We start from the raw sequence: 19,050 nt of genomic DNA, 5'->3' as shown, positions 1-19,050 counted from the left end.
TAGAACATCAAGTACCAGAAAGGCTGAACACAGGAATTCTGTTTGAGTGAGTCAGGCTGTCAGGCATGAAAGAATGAAGGCCAGGGTATGAGGTTTCTTCAGACACAAGTCAGTCCATAAGGATTACAGCTACAGTAGGTGAGCAGTGCTTTCCTTCACTGTTTGATAATGTGTGCTCTGTGCTTAGGGTTCCTTTACAGACTCAAAATAGTACTTTGGACTGGAGTACTCTAGGGTAACTGTGGAGAAAAATGTGCCACTTCATTCATTCTGTCACATTTTACCATATCTCAAAACTGGGCAGCTGATAGTGACCAGGGGTACAGTGCCTTGCGAAAGTATTCATACCCCTTAATTTTTTTCACATTTTGCTGTTGCAGCCTTATGTTAGACTACTCTAAATTTCTTTTTTACCACATTAATCTACACTCCATTCACCATAATGACAAAACACAAAACAGGTTTGTAACAACTTTGCAAATTTATTAAAAATAAAACACTGAAATGATTCCATTGCATAAGTATTCATACCCTTTCATGGGGCACTCATATCACCTGTAGATGTTACTACACTGAGTGGAGTTAAACCGTGACAAACTCATTTGAATGGGTATGACTTGGAAAGGCACAGACCTCTCAGAAAAGGTCTTACAGCTGAAAATGCATATCAGAGGAAAAACCAAGCCCTGAGGTCAAAAGAACTGCCTGTAGAACTCAGAAACAGGCTTGCGTCAAGGCATAGATCTGGGGAAGAGTTCAGAAAAAAATTCTGCTGCATTGAAGGTTCACAGACGCATGTAGCCTCCATTATTCATAATGGAAGAAGCTTGGAACAACTAGGACTCTTCCTAGAGCTGGCCTTCTGGCCAAACTGAGCAATTTATTGAGAAGGGGCTTGGTTGAACTGGTGATCAAGAAGCTAGGGTCACTCTAGTTGAGCTCCATAATTATATATGCAGATGGGAGAAACTTACATAAGGACAAACATCACTGCAACACTCCACCAATCCTGTCTTTATGGCGGTGTGGCCACACTCAATCCTCTCCTCAGTGAAGACATATGAAATCCCACTTGGAATTTGCAAAAAGCACCTAAAGGACCCTCAGACTGTGAGAAACAAGACTCTCTGGTCTGATGAAGCTGAATTCCAAGCATCATGTTTGAAGGAATCCAAGCACTGCTCATCACCTGCAGAGTACCATCCCAACAGTAAAGTGTGCTGGTAGCAGCCTCATGCTGTGGGGCTGTTTTTCAGTGGCAGGAACTGAGGGACTCGTCAATGTAGGATGCACCAAAATATAGAGATAGCCTTAATGAAAACCCAGTCCGAGCATTTAGAACCTCAGAATGGGCAGAAGGTTCACCTTCCAACAGCATAATGATCCTAAGCACACAGCAAGAGTGGCTTGTAGACAACTCTGTGAATGTCCATGAGTGGCCTAGCCAGAGCCTTGGCTTAAACTCAATCAAATATTTCTGGAGAAACCTGAAAATGTCTGCCAGACCCATCTAAGCTGACAGAGCTTGAGGGTGAAGAGGTAAGGTGAAGAATGACAGATAATTGCCAAATGCAGATGTGCCAAGCTTGTCGCATCATACCCCCCCCCCCCCCCCAAAAAAAGCTGTAAAGGTGCTTCAAGTTTTCACAAATCTGTTTTTTGCTTAGTCATAATGTATGGATTGTAAATTGATGTGGGAAAAAAGTAATTTAAAGCAGTTTACCATAAGGCTGCAATATAACAAAACATGAAAAAATTAAAGGGGGTATGAATACTTTTGCAAGGCACTGTACAAAAACAAAAAGCACCATAGCTAGTCATAATAGCTAGTCATGCTATAAACTAACGCTGTTGGTTGATCAAATGGCACTATGTCAAGTCACGTTACCAAGTTTAATGCCATGGCAGCTAACTAATTAAATGGGAAGAAACAGGCTAAAACCACCATGAATTTTCCTAGTTGTTATCCATTGTAACACATGTGGAATATTCCTGTCATTACGCTGCCAAAAAACACATAATGTGTTTTTTAATTGTTTCTGTGGCAGATTCAGTTTCATTGAAAGAGGCGGTGACAGAGACCTGTGCTGTTTGTCACTAATATGCAAGAAAAACAGCTAAATAACTGCAGTCTTGAGGGCAAACATATTTTTTAATAAAAATAATGCTGCAAAATTCTGTTTCATGACTGGTAATAAATATTTATGGAGTCGATTCACCCCCATTGGCACAAAATTGTGCTCCCTGTGCATAACCTCTAGGGGGCAGTGTGGACAATGAAAGCACAACACATGCGCTAAAAGGGCTGAGAGAGGCAAACCCATTTAACATTATTAGGACATGATCTCAACACAGATATTCACAAGGCAAAGACAGATAACTGCTGGCAAGAGACAGCAAGAGGGAGGGAGGACGAAAGAGAGGAGATGGGGAAAGAGAGAGACTAAGGGAAGGAGAGAGAGGGAGAGCCCATTCAGGGAAGCCTGAGTTGAATGTTAATTAATGGATTGCGGTATGATGACTCACAGGAAGCTATTTTTAGCATGACAACACGGAGTGGAGGTGTATGGGTTCGTATATACTTCAATGTTTGGACTCTAAAATAACCTACATTACTTTGGTTAGGTAAGACTCAGTTTACACGAGTGCCTGTGGGTCGGATTTATCACTTGTCAGCAGTCTGTTCATGAATATTTTGTTCTCAACAGACAGACAAGTTAAAACAGCAGGGAAGTGGAAAGGAAAGGCAGATTTCTTTTCAGGCTAGTCAAAGTGGAAGTTTCTAAATAGAGCTGCAAAAAAACAAACAAACAAAAAAAACAAAAACAAAACAATGACTGTTTGCAAACTGGGGTCCGTTCTTCGTACCTCGCTTACTACATCCAAGATCAAATGACACATCCAAGATCAAATCATCGCGCTAACTATGAGCTCGCTATTCCGGTTCTCCGAACCCACCTGTTGTTGATGATTAGTATAGCTGGATGAAGTTATTTGAGATCACTGGGTGGCTTAAAAGGGGCTACGTATCGATAGTAGAAACATTGATCGGCAACGCTTTGATTGGTCGGCGAACACGTCGAAGGAGGGCGCTCAGTGTTTTTGATGAGCAAGAACTCTTGATTGAGGGATTTCAGGAGTTTCAGAGTTTATTTAAAACGCAAGGGAACACTGCAAAGTCTGGAAAAGCAAGGAGAGAGGGCTGGCAAAAAGTAGTGAACACATTAAATGCGTTAATGCTGCCCATGTTACATGTTTTTTCCTTGATATGTTATTTTATTTATATTTTTATTTTTTTATACACTACCGTTCAAAAGTTTGGGGTCAGTAAGACTTGTAATAGTCTTTAAAGAAGTCTTTTATACTCATCAAGGCTGCATTTATTTGATTAAAAATACAGAAAAAACAGTAATATTGCAAAATGATGAAAAGCTGAATTTTTATCAGCTGTTACTCCAGTCTTAAGTGTCACATGATCCTTCAGAAATCATTCATCAGTGTTGGATAATATCAACAGTTGTGCTGCCAAATATTTTTTGGAACCTGTGATATATATATATAACAATGTAAATTATTTATTATTAACTTTTAATAATTTTTTAATTATTAACTTAATACATCCTTGGTGAATAAAAGTATTAATTTCTTTAAAAAAAAAAAAAAAAAAAATGTACTGACCCCAAACTTTTGAACGGTAGTATATATATATATATATATATATATATATATATATATATACTTTCTTGCAAGATACTTTTTTTCCCCCACGTGAGTCAGTCCGCGTCAGTCGTGATCTTTAACCAATCAGATGTGACCTCGCCATATCAACCAATCATAACCCGCCAGGAGCGCAGCCTAAATCCTGTTTACATGAGATAAACCTGCTCCAGAGCAGGTTTAAGCTTGCGCACCTGTTGCTATGACAGCAAGTCCCGGATGAGCTTCGAAGAACCGATCGATCCAAGATCACGCAAAATCGTCAACAATCAAATCCAGCTAACTTAGTTAGCGAGGTACGAAGAACGGACCCCTGGTTTCTGGAAACACTGTCTGTTTCCCATTGGTCAGCCAAACAGGTAGCTCTGCCCCAAAACAAACCGACTCTATTGGTTAAGCCAGTGTTGCTGTTGTTAGGCTGGCAGAAATGTTTTGAGAGCATCTAGACTTTTCAAAGAAATGAACCTACGAATGGCTTACACGTTTAAAAAACTGCATTAGTCTGCTTTCAATGGCTCAAGCATTCGTTACTAGGTCTAAAATGACGATTTGGAATTAGCAAAGGAGGCGTGGGAAGAGATGTGTAAGAAATTAGTCCTACACACAACATCGTTTTAAAAACAAAAACCTGTCTTGAAGTACAACATCTGAGCAATGTCTTGAGGTGTGGTAACCTTAGTATAAGCAGAATAATTGACTCCTTATATACAGTATACCCATTTATACCCACAATATACCCACTTATAAAGCAAGAGTTCACCCAGAAATAAAGATTCCAATTAAAAATAAAAATTCAAAATCTGAATTTCTTACTTCTGTGGAATACAAAAGAAAATACTTTGAAAAATCTTTTGAAGTGTTGAAGTCAATGGATTTCAGTGTTGTTTTTGAGCCCATTCACAATCATTGTATGTACAGATACAGTTAAAACATTCTTTAAAAAATCTTTTTTGTGTGTTGCATTGAAAAAAAAAACATCATACAGCTTTGGAATGTCATGAGAGTGGGTAAATGATGACAGAAGTTTTATTTCTGGATGAACTATTCTTTTTCGTGGTGATTCAGGATCTTAGAATAAACTATTGTACTTTACCTGTATTCCTATTGAGGACCTTGGTGTTTTTAGGTACTCTTCTGCTTTGGACACCAGCACAGCTTTGTCACAGGTCATTACTGAGCTATGGCTGTCTGTGGAGGGGTGTCTCTTTCCTGCCATCGCCATGGCAGCTGCTTCCATGGCGATAGTGACGGCCTTGGCGCTGTCCAAACTGTCAGTGGAGTTATAAAGCGCTCGACCCAAACTCAGACTCAACCCATCAGAACCCCAGATTCCTGTGGGACAAGCATAAAGAGAAGCTGGTGTCATTTTGAGAACTATAGTAAGGTTGTAAATAATGCAGTGTTCAGAATTAAAGAAATCTGTTACAGGTTAAGCTTAATTAACAGCACTTGAGACACAACGTTGATTACCACAAAAATAAATTTTCACCTGTCCCTCCTTTTCTTTTAAAAATTGATTGTATATTACCATGATTTTAATATTAAGAAAATTGATTACGTGCCTTGGCTGTTTAAAGTTACATTCAAATGTATAACTTTCTTGCCATTGCAACATAAAGGATAAAAATCTAAAATGACTAAAAAAAACCTTGAGAAAGCACACATTTTAAAAATTAAATTTATAAAATCATAAAGCACTATATAAAGAATTTTTGCTTCCACTATAATTTTTCTTTCACAAATGCTGTCAATTAAGTTTAAAATGATAGTTGACAGAAAAAGGAAAATTACCACATGATTTACTCACCCTCAAGCCATCGTACGTGTATATGATTTTGTTCTTTCAGACAAATATAATCTAAGTTACAGTTGAAGTCAAAAGTTAACTTGCAGAATCTGCAAAATGTTAATTATTTTACCAAAATAAGTGGGATCATACAAAATGCATGTCATTTTTTATTTAGTACTGACCTGAATAAGATATTTAACATAAAAGACATTTACATATAGTCCACAAGAGAAAAAAATAAAAAAAATGTTTAAAAATTAAAAATATTAAAAATAACCCTGTTCAAAAGTTTACCTACACCTAATTCTTTTTTCTTTTTTTTTGTTTAGTTTGTTTAGTGACTTTTCATGAGTTACTTGTTTGTCCTCCTAACCAGGTAAACTGCCTGCTGTTCTTCAGAAAAATCCTTCAGGTCCCACAAATTCTTTGGTTTTTCAGCATTTTTGAATATTTTTGATATTTGAATTCTTTCCATCAATGACTGTATGGTTTTGAGATCCATCCATCGCTCACTGATGCTCCAGAAGGAACACGATGCATTAAAAGCCGGGGGTGAAAACTTTTTGAATTTGAAGATTAGGGTAAATTTAACTGGTCAATTTTGTCTTCTGGGAAACATGTATGTATCTTCTGAAGGGCAGTACCAAACAAAAAAAAAAAAAAATGATATTTAAGCAAAATAAGGAAAATGTACACATCTTCATTCTGTTCACAAGTATGCCCCTGGCTTTTAATGCATTGTTTTTATTTATGAAGCATCAGTGAGCATTGAACCTTCTGTAATAGTTGCATATGAGTCACTCAGTTGACATCAGTGTGAAAAGATGGATCTTAAAATCATACAGTCATTTTTTGGAAAGGGTACAAATACACAAAAATGCTGAAAAACCAAAGAATTTTTGGGACCTGAGGGATTTTTCTGAATAACAGCGGGCAGTTTAACCATTCAGGACAAACAAGGGACTCATGAACAACTATCACTAAACAAAAAAACACAGCTGTGGATCATTCAGGTAACAACACAGTATTAAGAATCAAGTGTATGAAAACTTTTGAACAGGGTAATTTTTATAAATTCAACTATTATTGTCTTTTGTGGACTATATGTAAATATCTTATTCAGATCAGTACAAAATAAAAAATAACATGCATTTTGTATGATCCCTTTTATTTTGGTAAAATAATTAACATTTTGCAGATTCTGCAAGGTGCATATATCCTTTTGACTTCAACTGTATATAAAAAAATGTCCTGGCTCTTCCAAGCAGTGAATGGCAATCCATATAATTAAAACCATATTTAACCGCTAACTATTGTACACACGTTCATCAGAGCGTGCCGTTTAGTGTTGTTTTAGACCCCATTCAAAATCATTGTATGGACAAATACAGTTAAAACATTCTTTAAAATATATATTTTTGTGTGTTCCACTAAAGAAAAACATCATACAGGTTTGGAATGTGATGTGAGTAAGTAAATGATGACAGAAGTTTCATTTTTGGATGTTCTTTTTAGTGGTGATTCAAGATTTTAGATTAAACTGAAATATGGTAGAAACATATTATTTAGTTTAAAGCAGTGTTATTGGTAACTAAAACTTTTTTTCCAGTAATTTAAATAAGACAAAAATCAAATCAAATATAAATATCAGATGAAAACAAAAAAAGTGTTGCCTTGGCAGCTAACTGTAATGATCTAAAGTACTAAAATTAAAAATGCGAAAAAATAAAAGCAAATGAAGTGAAATATTAATACATACTATAATAGTTTATAAATAATACTAAAATAACACTAGTTTACATACCTCCTCTGGCCAGCTGTCCCTCGTGGTAGGCGTCCTGCGTGGACTCTGTGCTGCTCTGCGCTGTGATGGAGATGAGGGGTTTAGAGGTGGAACGAGGGGGCACGGGTGGAGGGGTCCTCTTATAGGTGGGTGTACTGGGTGTGTAGGTGACCGCTGTTAGATGGAGAGAAAGAGGTTTAGTGTCAAATACCTCCTGTAGATCAACATGATGTTACCAAATATTTAACTGCCCACTTTTCTAAATACTGAGCAGGACTTTTAACGAAAACACTTTGCTGAACTCAAAAATTAGCCTGCTGACAACAAGTTTTATAACAAACCCCGTCTTCATTAATAAAGAAGAAAAACATTGTGAAATAGCGCTCTAATGTTCTTGTAAACAGACTGTGAAGCCTGCCATGCATTCTGATGAGCAAAAGGTTATCCGCAGATCTCTTCCTGCTCTAATCCACACAGCTGGACCAGGCAGATAAATGGATCTTTGATTTGGATGTGTCCTCTAATTTAGTGTACATTTTTAGATTTTTGGAGGATAGGATGAAAACCACCGTTCAAAAGTTTGGAGTCACAGTAATCGAAAGTGACAGAAAAGATGTTCACTGGTCTATTATGACCTACAGTGAACCAAATGAAACATGTTTGCAGCATAGTATAGTTATTTTTGAGTGAGTCACATGTTGAAGCACTGGGTTCTGAAAGTTACACTGAAAACCTGAGATTCAAAATCTAATTTCAACCTCAAAAGAATAAGAAAGTTAAGGAAAAAGAGAAATGCTATGGCGTAAAAAATAATTCTACCTCCTAAGTAAATTGTGACAATGACCATGCGACTCCTCAGATGCCCTTGGTTCCATTTTTGGATCATCTCAAATCATACTTGAGATATATAAAATGTATGTGCCTTGAGCGCTGCCTAACCCTAAAGAAAAAGAGGGAAATCCAAATTTCCTTCAATTTGGCTTTTCAATCCAATTATCACAATGATGATAATATCATTCATAAAAGAAGCATAAAAACTAGTGTTCTCAAAATTTTAAACCCCCACTGTATGTCTTAAGTCAAACCCTGCTAAACCACCTCTCACCACATCAGCCAGCTTTAAAACCTCACAGAAAGGTCATGTGAACAACTGAATCAGAAAGACTGATTGAACGAAAGAGAGATAAGGAAAGATTAAAAGAGAAAGGTGGATCGTCAAAGAGGGAGTGAGAGACAGACATTGAAGAGGCATGAATGAAGGAGAGAGGAGGAGAAGGACTGAGCAGAGTGATTCAGCACTGGTACAAAAATAGATGTTATAGCCAAACAAATAATGCAACAGGGACTCATAACTCTTTCTGTGCTGCTGGTTTTATCAAATGAGCTAAGACTGATGACACCCTGCTTTCATCATTAGAGAGAGAAGAAGTGAGGAAAGAGTTTGTGAGAGTGCATGACAAAATGACTAAACAAGAGGACATACTAGTGTTTACAAGGCTGCAAAATAATAGTGTTAAAGTTTGTCATGACGCTCTTGTTTCAAGTTGGCTGCACTCAAGAACCATTAAACAGCAATAAATGGTGAAATATACCCAAGGAAGGTAGGACCAATCACAATTTAGTATATAAATAGATGTAAGAAATTAAACCAATAACAGTTTAGTATGCAAATACCACAGCAATGTCATTAATGTCAGTGCGAATTTGAATGCTGAACATTGTTCTTAAAGGGACAGTTCACCCAAAATTGAAAATTCTGTAATTACTCACCCTCATGTCATTCCAAACTCGTAAAACCTTTGTTTGTCTTCAAAACACAAATTAAGATATTTTCAATGTAATCCAAGAGCTTTCTGACCCTGTATAGACAGCAACGCGACTACTATGTTCAAGGACCATAAAGGTCGTAAGGATATCGATAAAATAGTCCACGTGACATCAGTGGTTCAAACGTAATGTTATGAAGCAACGAGAATACTTCAAACCCAAAGAAAACTAAAATAATGATTTATTCAACAATTTCTTCCCTTCTCTTTGACATGCGTTCAAGACAGTACTGCAACACACACATCTTAATTTGTGTTTAGAAGATAAACAAAGGTCTTATCAGTTTGGAACGACATGAGGTGAGTAATTAATGACAGAATTTTCATTTTTGAGTGAACTAGTGCTTTAATAAAAGTCAACAGAGTGCAACAGTCGGGTTTCAGAAGTAAAAGTCAAGTCAAAGTTTGTAATGATGTGATTCCCCTTGTAGTTGGTTGGTTTGGTTCAAGACTCATAACTTAAATGAAGACTTTAGAAATGTTAATATTGAATGGGAAAAAATACTTATAAACCAAGGCCACTAAAAAAAGACTAAAAAGACACTATTTATCTGTTTTACAATCTGTAAATACTGTGCTTTGAAATTTCAAAAAAGAAAAAAAAAACTGAAATCATCTATTAAACAGTTTGAACATTAGTGGTTCAGATGAATTAATTCATAACATAACATACACAGTCAAAAGTTTCTGAACAGTACAATTTTTAATGTTTTTAAAGAAGTCTCTTTTGCTTACTAAGCCTGCATTTATTTGATCCAAAGAACAGCATGAACAGTCACATTTTTTTGACTGTTTTTGCTGTAATTTGGATCAAATAAATGCAGGCTTGGTGAGTAGAAGAGTCTTCTTTAAAAAACATTAAAAATTGTACTGTTCAGAAACTTTTGACTGGTAGTGTATAACTAGAATATCTAAAGATGTTAAACCCAGTGCTGCCTTGCAGACAACAACAAAACATACAGAGGAAGAAGAGGAAAAAAGGGGACAAATTATATTTTTGATGTTTTCATTGCATCTGTAAAGATCTGTGAGTATAGGAGGTTGAGCTAAAAGGTTAAAAGAAGTGTCAGAGAGGTGTAGAAGGGTCTGTCAGCACATTGAAATACGCTGTAGCCAGAAGAAACATTTTGCTAAGAAATAAAGCCAAACAAATACTATTAATTAATGACTAGTTATAAAGGTAGTTGAACATGAGCCCTACTTTGTATAAATATTCAAAGCTTTAAAGTTAAAGCTATAATTTACCTGGTGGTTGTTGAGAAGGACGGTCCACACTGCCTGAAGAAGGGAGATGGAACTGAATTCCTATAAGCAAACATACGCATAAACTTTTTGAAGCCAGACAACACTCACACACACACACAGACACAAACATACAACCACACGTCATTCTGAGCTCAGTAAACATACATTAAAGCTGAATTTTGCATCATAGGCTTTGTAGTTACAGTTGGAAAATAAAAGTGCTTATAGAAACACCTGATGAAAAATTATCATCCTTTTCAATAAACCAAAAAATTATTCTTCCACTGTGTATTTGAGAAACCACATACCACAGAAAATGAAAAACCCAAAACCACTAAAACAGTAAAAACAAACTTCACTTTGACCTGAACTAATTCAAAAAGCTAACAATTTCAGAACTGAAATTATTGCATGCTGCAATCTCTTGAAAACTACACATCAGTTTAGTGCTGCTTCGCAGCACCTTCTCATCACATTGTGCTTTTATAGTAATGTCACACTAGATTATTTGCAATGACATCTAAAGTGTTACTGCTTGTGGCAATTTGCTCAGCTATAAACTTTATCTACCTGTAGGGGCCTACAACAGGAAATTAATATCATTACAGGAAATTATTATAGCAGATCAAGAAGCATAATGCAGCTTACCAGTACAGAGAAAACAAAAGGATGCATACTTGTGTGTGTGTGAAGAGAAATGAGAAGAGAGAGGTACTGTAGCTTACTCACAACAAAGAGTTTAAAAATACACTCCTAGTTCAGAGACCACCATGCAACGGTCTACAACAGTTGAAGTTCTGATGTAAAAGTTCTTGTTTTATTATTTAATGAAATTAATAACATTCACTTAGTTACAGATCATCATGATTGCAGACATTTAAGATGATCTCAGAAAAAAACAACAATCAGCTGTCAGAAGTGAAGATACACAGAGATAGAGAGGCTTATTTTCACATGATTTTTCAGGCTTCAGATCTCTGTGGTTAATACTTGAAACCTTACAGTCAAAGTGCGTTCATTCTGACATTTTGAAGCCATTAAGAAAAAAAAAATCAAATATAATCACAGTGGCACAACAATATTGAGGCTGGGTGGTTAAACGCCCACATTCATGAGCCAGACAAGGCACACAATGCACAAGCAGCCAATGGAAATGTACAAAACCAGGAAACCCCTCCACCCAGAGAAACACTGCTTTTACTACACTTAAATGAGCCATAAGGCTCTGTCAGGTATTTCCAGCTCACTGAAATGATTTGCAATGACTTAATATAGTGGGTATGGGACCAATGAGAATCTTAATGTGTTTATTTGTTTTGCTACAGTCAGTTTTGTCCTGCACTTTAAGCACCTGTGGGTCTGTTTTAGATATGTACGTAAAACCCACTTTTATTACTCAAGAAATAGCTCTCCAGCACAGCAGAGGGCAATGTGTGGACAATGCTGTAAAATAAGGCCTGAGAGCTCTGTTATGAATAAAGGAAGACCTGTTAGCAATGGCTAAATCCCAATACGCATGCTAGTCGTATTAGATAATACGGGAGATAAGGATTCAAATCACACTAAGTGAAAACAGTATGTCAACAATGTATACGATATCTAGTGAATGTTCTGTGCTTTTTAGGTCAATAATTTTTACATTTTGCGCTACACAAGAAAAACATGGTTGTTTGTTGTAATGGCTCTCTAATGCTGCATTAAGACCATTTCATGACTACACATACAGTAGTAGAGACATGCGAACTGGGAATTAGCCAAAATTTCCATTCGAACACTAAATATTTACAGATTAAAGATATGTTGCCAGGTTTAATTTCTAGGGAAACACATTTAAAGTCTTGCACTGTTCTTAAAACTCACTGCAAGTGTCTGTCAGTTGGCTGGCTGACTAACAAAAATGCAGAGAGCTCTGAAAGTTCAGCTTTTAAATAAATAACCAAATAAATAAACAAACATATCTCAATATAATTAGATGCAGTAGCTACAACCACTTAATAAAAAATACATTCACTGCTAATAATAATCATGTAAACCTGCAATCTCCATTAACTACTTAAGGTACTACTTCAGTTTTAGTATGACTCTGTCATACCAATTAGATGTAAACGGTTGCTATTTTAATTAAAACGTCATCACTGTATCTGGTTTCAACATTTCCTCTGATTGTCAGATACAAGGCCATGGCACTGCATTTCTTGAAACGTACCAAATCATAACTGATAGAGATAGCCAGAGTGTTTTTGTTAGTACCCTGATATATATGTATGTACATAAAGTGGATAATAATACATACTGCTGATTTGACATCAAATAACTTTAGTAACCCTACCGGCACAAATGAACTGGCATTTTGTTGTAAAGATGAGGAGCTCTCTCAGCAGTTAATGAGAGTTGTGCGTGTAAGTTTGCAGGAATCAAAACAAAACAAATCACAGTATACAACAGTCTATACATTTATAATATAGGGAATCACTGGGGAATATATTATATGTGGTCATTTAGGATTATATTAACAGTATCTTGAATCTCGTTTATAATAACAAGTGTGGATTTGCAAGATTAGTATGGATTTTTAAGTGTGCATGATCAATTTTGTTAAAAAGGTTAGAGTTAACTGTACAAATAATGTGCAATTTACACCACAGGTTTTAATTCCCAATCCATATGCAATTCTGTGGCCTGTAAATCTATATCCCATGTTTAAATAAGCTTCAGAATGACCCACATGCTCAGTGTACGTTCATGTAACCGCAGCCGATTAGCAGTGCTTCAAACCTCTATAACCAAATTCCTTAAATATAAGTCATCTTAAGAAATCTTCATTTAATATTAACATCTGATATATTTCCATATATGAATATACCCAGAAAAATATCACATTCTACATGTTTTCGTTCCTATTTCCCACCAGAATAAGATTTGAGCAAAAAATAGAAAAAGAAACAGCAGTCACTTCACAGAGTATCATAACATAGCCGTTGTGTCTTTGAAATTTTCACAGTACTAAATTTTCCTCCACTTTTACAGTGAGACTTTGGCTCTGAAGACCATGAGTAAACGGAATAAAGGATTCCATCATTCACACCGGAGAAACAACCATTACATTACATTCAGAGAAAAAAGATTATCAAAATCCATAAAATGTATGCAGTTGTTTCAGGTAGTCTTTGGCCAACATACAGTTCATAGTCTGACTCGTTCCATCTGAAAAAGGATTCTCTCTACCACCCGCTCTCAGAGAGCATGACCAAAGTACAAATTTCTGGTTGATCCGAGAACAGTTTGTACAGAGATTTATTTTACAGTTTGCTCGGTAGTTTCTAGAGTTCATTGGAGAGAGTGTCTTGACTGGAAGTCTTCGTTCTCTGCCAAAAAACAATCACAGTATTTACTAAAATAAATTTGAGTCTCTGTAAAGCCAGAGAGTGTCCCTAGAGAGGAGTGAAGTTCATGGTGACCAGTTTTGCAGTGTAAAATAGGTGCTGAATGTCTGAAGTACACTAATGCAGTGCCATTGCTGTCGTCAGACTGCTTTTAGCTACAGCCTCTCTCATAACCTCATCTATGCTTCAACTGTAACAATCTCCTACCCCTTCCCTTTTCACACTCTCTACTTCTCATTCTCTCTTCTATAATCTCACACACACATTTGAGAGACACAAACCTGTAAACATCTTGCTACATAACCTAACAGTCTTGTTTTCTGCCTGTAAATATTACATGTGATTATCTATTGCACACCCCGTGTAGCTTCATGCACTTTTCGGAGAGCTCAGAGTGACAGTGACATATAGGACATCTCTGAATTGTTTGAGTATTTCTTGTGGTAAATTTCCATACTGGCACTCCGGGACATCGGCTGCCGTCCACGTGCTTTCCGCTGCCACCGAATCCACAGGAAATCCCTACCGGATAGTGAATGAGAAGGGCTGCTTATGGCTGCTGTTCCCTTTGGTGAGCCATTATCGCTTGTTGCACTCTTAGATACATCTAAAGCTGACTGGAGCTCCAGCAGGGATAAATTGAAAGGGTGCACAGTCGCTGGGTCTATTGTAGCAAGTCCAGGTGGGTTCAGCTCCTGTGACATTGGTTCATCTATGCTAGTAACTTCAGGATCTGACTCAACTGAGCACAGAACAGCGGAGAACAGAGTCTCAGACTCTAGGGGAGCTGAGTCCACAGTGTCTGGCTGGATTGGGAAATTTATAACAGGGGCAGAAGAATCTACATTCTGGTCATTATTTTCTTCAGAGTAAGACTCTGGGGCATTCATGGCACCACTTTCTTCTCCACAGCCTGTGAACTTTTCTTTTTTTGACCACAAAACAAGAGCCTGAGTGTCTAGTTCATGTGCAGCTGACTTTTGATATGTAGGAAAATGAGGTTCAGGACTTGCAGGGTTTGATATGTCCGAATCTGTTCTGGATTCAGGCTCTGGAGTGGCAGGTTGGAGATAAATGGTGTCCAGTAGTTCTGGAAGGGGTGGTTCTTGTACTGTGGCTTCATAAGAACACTCATAAACAGTTTCTGGGGTCGGAGGATTCGGCAGGCCTAGATCTACAGCACATGGGCTTTGAGAGCCAGAAACATTGAGCTCAAGAGATTCTAAGCTTGGCCATTTTAGGTCTTGAAGATTCATAGAATCTGGAGTCACTGGACTCAGGACAACGGAGTCCATTTCTAGTGATGTGTAGTCCATAGATTCTTCATCTGGATGATTCAGTGACAACGGTTGCATGGATTCTAGAACCGACTCTTCTTGTGTAATTGTGCTACCGTGGTCCGGTGTATATGTACTAAGTTCTTCCGGAGATTCTTGAGAGGGACAATCAAGGGATTCCTGGAGTGGAGAGCCAGTATAATCCGGATCCAGTTTAGGCCATTGCAAACTGGCCAGGTTCACTAGTTCTACATTTGTGAAGTCTAAAACAACCGACTCCCCATGCTCAGGAGTGGATGACTTCGTAAAGCAATATGGTTCTACCTCTGGCACCAATTCTGGGGGATCTGGAGGAGTCATGGAGTCTGAATCTAGATCAGGCCAACAAAGCGACGCTACATCAATCGGATCTGGAGGGGTAAGATTTGCAAAAGTAGGATCGTCAATGTCTGCTATTTCTGAGTTGGGGTCGGTTTGAAAGAATGGTGAAGAGGCTGAGACCTGCAGGACATTTTTATCTGCTGGTTCCGAGGGAGACATGGATAAAACATTTGGATCAACCGGTGAGGGGCAGTTAACCGCTGCGTCTGCCGTGTTCTGTCGCACCAGGGTCTTGTTTCCTGCCTGGGTGCTGACGGACACCTGAGGAGCAGCTGTCTGGGTTTCTCTCACCCAGTTCGGTGACCAAGTGCTGTAATGTTGCGTAAAGGTGGAAAAGTTTCTGTTGAAAGCTCGGAGCTCTGTGCACAGATCCTTCCTGAGCTCGGCTAACTCTTTACGCATGGCTGACACATCCTCCCGCCACTGCTGGCTGATGGCCAGGGCCAAATCCGCTGTCTCCTGGACACTTGACTGAACAGGCCGTGGCCTGATGGGCGCGTTCGTTTTCAGCGAGGGTAACGAGGGAGTCGTGGTAGGTGAGCTATTACCATAAAGGGTGCTGGATTCATCTCCTCTCCCACGGAGCCCCGTATTCCCACGGGCCATGGAGGTTAAGTCTGGGCCCTCGCTGGGTAAATTGTCCTCATTAAGCAAACCAGTGCCCTCCAGCACATCATTTCCCTCTGGAAGAAAAATATAAAAATGCCAGTGTATATAATGTGCCCAGTGGTGAGGCCAGCTGGGGATTTGTGCTGTTTGCAGGCTCCATTTAGAGTTCAACCAAATATATGTGAGCCAAAATAAGTTTTAGGCCAAATCTAATTTTGCGTGTGTGAATGATGTTATCACACAGGTCAGATGAAAATGTTAACAATGCGTTGAAGGAATATAGGGATTAATTATTTACAAAGAAGATGCTCAGAGAAGTATATACACAATTTAAATCAAACAGCTTTTGTAAAATCGTACAAATTGTTTTGAGTTTGGCTCAGTGTGCAACAAACGCAATCTTGGCTCCCTGTGCTTTAGGTGACGGGAGCTAGTTATTTTGAGTTATTGTGATCACGCTAGCAAACAGATCCCATTTTGACTCACAGCTTTTTTTTTCTCTGTTATTACTCTGCCTTCTCACTCCATCCTTTATTTGCATATATTCATCTCTCAAAGCACAAAACAGAGAACTGAAGCCTGAGGACACCTGCAGGGTATAATAACAACGGCATCTCACAGAGCATCATCAGGTCCCTCTGACAGAGCAGGTCTGTGCTTTGTGCCTTGAAAGGAGGCAATTGCGAGCAAAAGCTTTCAGTCTCTTTTTTGTGTGTGTGTGTCTCAGCAAAGCAGGTATGAACCCTATTGAACATGAGCGGTCCACTTTGACCCATCACTGACCAGGTCTTTACTGGGGGAATCATTGTCTGCAACCGGTTCCTCGACACACAAACAGCCAAATTAAAAAAAAAAAATTAGCTCATTACTTTAACACATGCTATTTTTATGATCAGTGATTATATTCTTTAAAATATTCCTTGCCCAGTCACTGTTGCACAATATTTGGGACTTACTATAATGGATTTAGTCATATCAAGCTCAAAATCAAGTGTTTTTAAAGAGACTCCCTTTGTGAGAAAGCCAATATTGCTCGTTATTCTGCAAGCATATTTCAGTGAGAAGGCAGTGCAAAAACGCCAGAACATATTTACTGTCTATCTTGGTCTAAACTCTGATTTTTGGACTCTGAAGCTCTTAATTACATTTATTTAGGTGGCCTGTTTTACCACTGACCCTTAAACACTCTCAAACGCTCAAGCACAGCTTCAGTTGCGGACCCTGTGGGAGAGAGAACTCAAAACTGTTGCGTTTAAAACCAGCTTCACGCCCGGAAGAGAAAGTGAGAGAGGGAGAAAGAGAGATAGAGACTAGGAGATGTGCAAGAGTGAGAAACAGAAAGCCCACAGAGTGACAATCATCCGACTGAGAAACATTTTGGGATCGCAATACACACCACCTCGTGTCTCCATCATTGCTTTTCACCCCCTCCCTGTCTGTTAGCCAAGAGTCAACTGAGGCAGAAAATAGGACAAGGTAGAGATCCAAATTGAAAATCTTGAGAGACAAAACACACAGTGGAAGAATAAAAAAGGTCATATCTTAATTTGGACACAATATTTAAAAAAAATGGATTTTTCACTTTTCACCATTTTATTGTTTGCCACAAAAATTTGGGGATTGAATTCAATAGGGTTCATATTCTTATGCTCTGAGGCACACCAGCACTTACCTGGGTTATGAAGCCATACACAAATCAATCACTCGGCTGTAAGCAGTTCACATGCAAGCATGCCATGCTACATGTAGTACGATGCATTCATTCAAAAATAATCATCAACTTTGCCTCTGATCTGAATTTAATTTACAAATTCCTCACTCTTCAGAGAATTCAGCATTTATGTTCTCAACAATTAAAGGGTTAGCTCACCCAAAAATTGGTGAATGGGTTGTGGTTTTCTCGTGAATGCACGTTGAAGACTGACACAGTGGAGATGGAATTATTGAATAAAGTTGTTAGTTTTGAAAGTATCCTCATAGCTTCATAAAATTTTTGTTGAACCACTGATGTCACATAGACTATTATAACTACCTTTCTGGGTCTTCAACATGTCCATTGCGTTGCTGTCTATGCAGGGTCAGAAAGCTTTTGGATTTCATCCAAATTATCTTAATTTGTGTTCCAAAGATGAGTAACGGTCCTTTTGGGTGAACTATCCATTTAAGTCATGCAAATCCTAAATTCATAAAATTCTTTAATCACTAAACTAAACGTTCATGTTTTGAAACTGACATTTTGTTCTTTTTTGAAGTTTACAAGATTCAAGTATGCCCTAAAGCCTTTAAATGAGAAGTTTGCTTCCAGAACAAAAATTTACAGATAATTTACTCACCCCTTTGTCATCCAAGATGCTCATGTCTTTCTTTCTTCAGTCATAAAGAAATTATGTTTTTTGAGGAAAACATTTCAGGATTTCTCTCCATATAATGGACTTCTATGGTGCCCGCGAGGTTAAACTTCCAAAATGCAGTTTAAATGCAGCTTCATCCTGAAGCAGCTTCATCCTGAAATGTTTTCCTCAGAAAACATAATTTCTTTACAAGTGAAGAAAGAAAGACATGAACATCTTGGATGACAAGGAGGTCAGTAAATTATCTGTACATTTTTGTTCTGGAAGTGAACTTCTCCTTTAAAGGATAACTATTGTCAAAATGCAACCTGGGCTGTTTTTTTTTACTGTAAACAAGACAAACATATATCTAAAAGCATAATTACGACAAACGAGCCGTTTTTGAGATTGACCATGATTTCGTTTTGTTTTCAATGGCCGGTGAATGGGAGTACTAAGGGCATAACCTTGAGCGCATCAAAATCGATATTTTTACAACACTAAGAAGGCTAGACACACCATGAAACTTTGCTCGAAGTATCGCCTGGGTCTCTACACATGAACTCGAGCATTGAGAACATTGTTTGTGTACACAGAGTTTACTAAAAAGAAAGTTTTTGAACAACTCACTTTCACTGTTTGAGTTTCCGCTCGTGGCCGTCTTGCCAGTCAAGAAGTGTCAATCTCCGAATGCGAGGATGGATAGCTCC

At 37.9% G+C, this 19,050-nt stretch overlaps 1 protein-coding gene across 1 annotated transcript in view; it reads right to left on the bottom strand.

Annotated features, from left to right (window-relative positions):
* The window catches only part of dlgap2a (discs, large (Drosophila) homolog-associated protein 2a), a 73,421-nt gene that overhangs the window by 13,103 nt on the left and 41,268 nt on the right, over positions 1–19,050 (bottom strand). Inside the window, exons 6-8 of the mRNA XM_073826653.1 lie at positions 10,361–10,420; positions 7,311–7,463; positions 4,811–5,049 (exon numbers count right to left, since the gene is read on the bottom strand). Coding sequence (XP_073682754.1) covers positions 4,811–5,049; positions 7,311–7,463; positions 10,361–10,420 — 452 coding nt within the window. The remainder of the gene's footprint in view (positions 1–4,810; positions 5,050–7,310; positions 7,464–10,360; positions 10,421–19,050) is intronic.

Source organism: Garra rufa, chromosome 21, assembly GCF_049309525.1.
Source record: "Garra rufa chromosome 21, GarRuf1.0, whole genome shotgun sequence".
In the NCBI taxonomy this organism is placed as follows: domain Eukaryota; kingdom Metazoa; phylum Chordata; class Actinopteri; order Cypriniformes; family Cyprinidae; genus Garra; species Garra rufa.
This window is presented reverse-complemented; position numbering and strand designations above follow the sequence as displayed.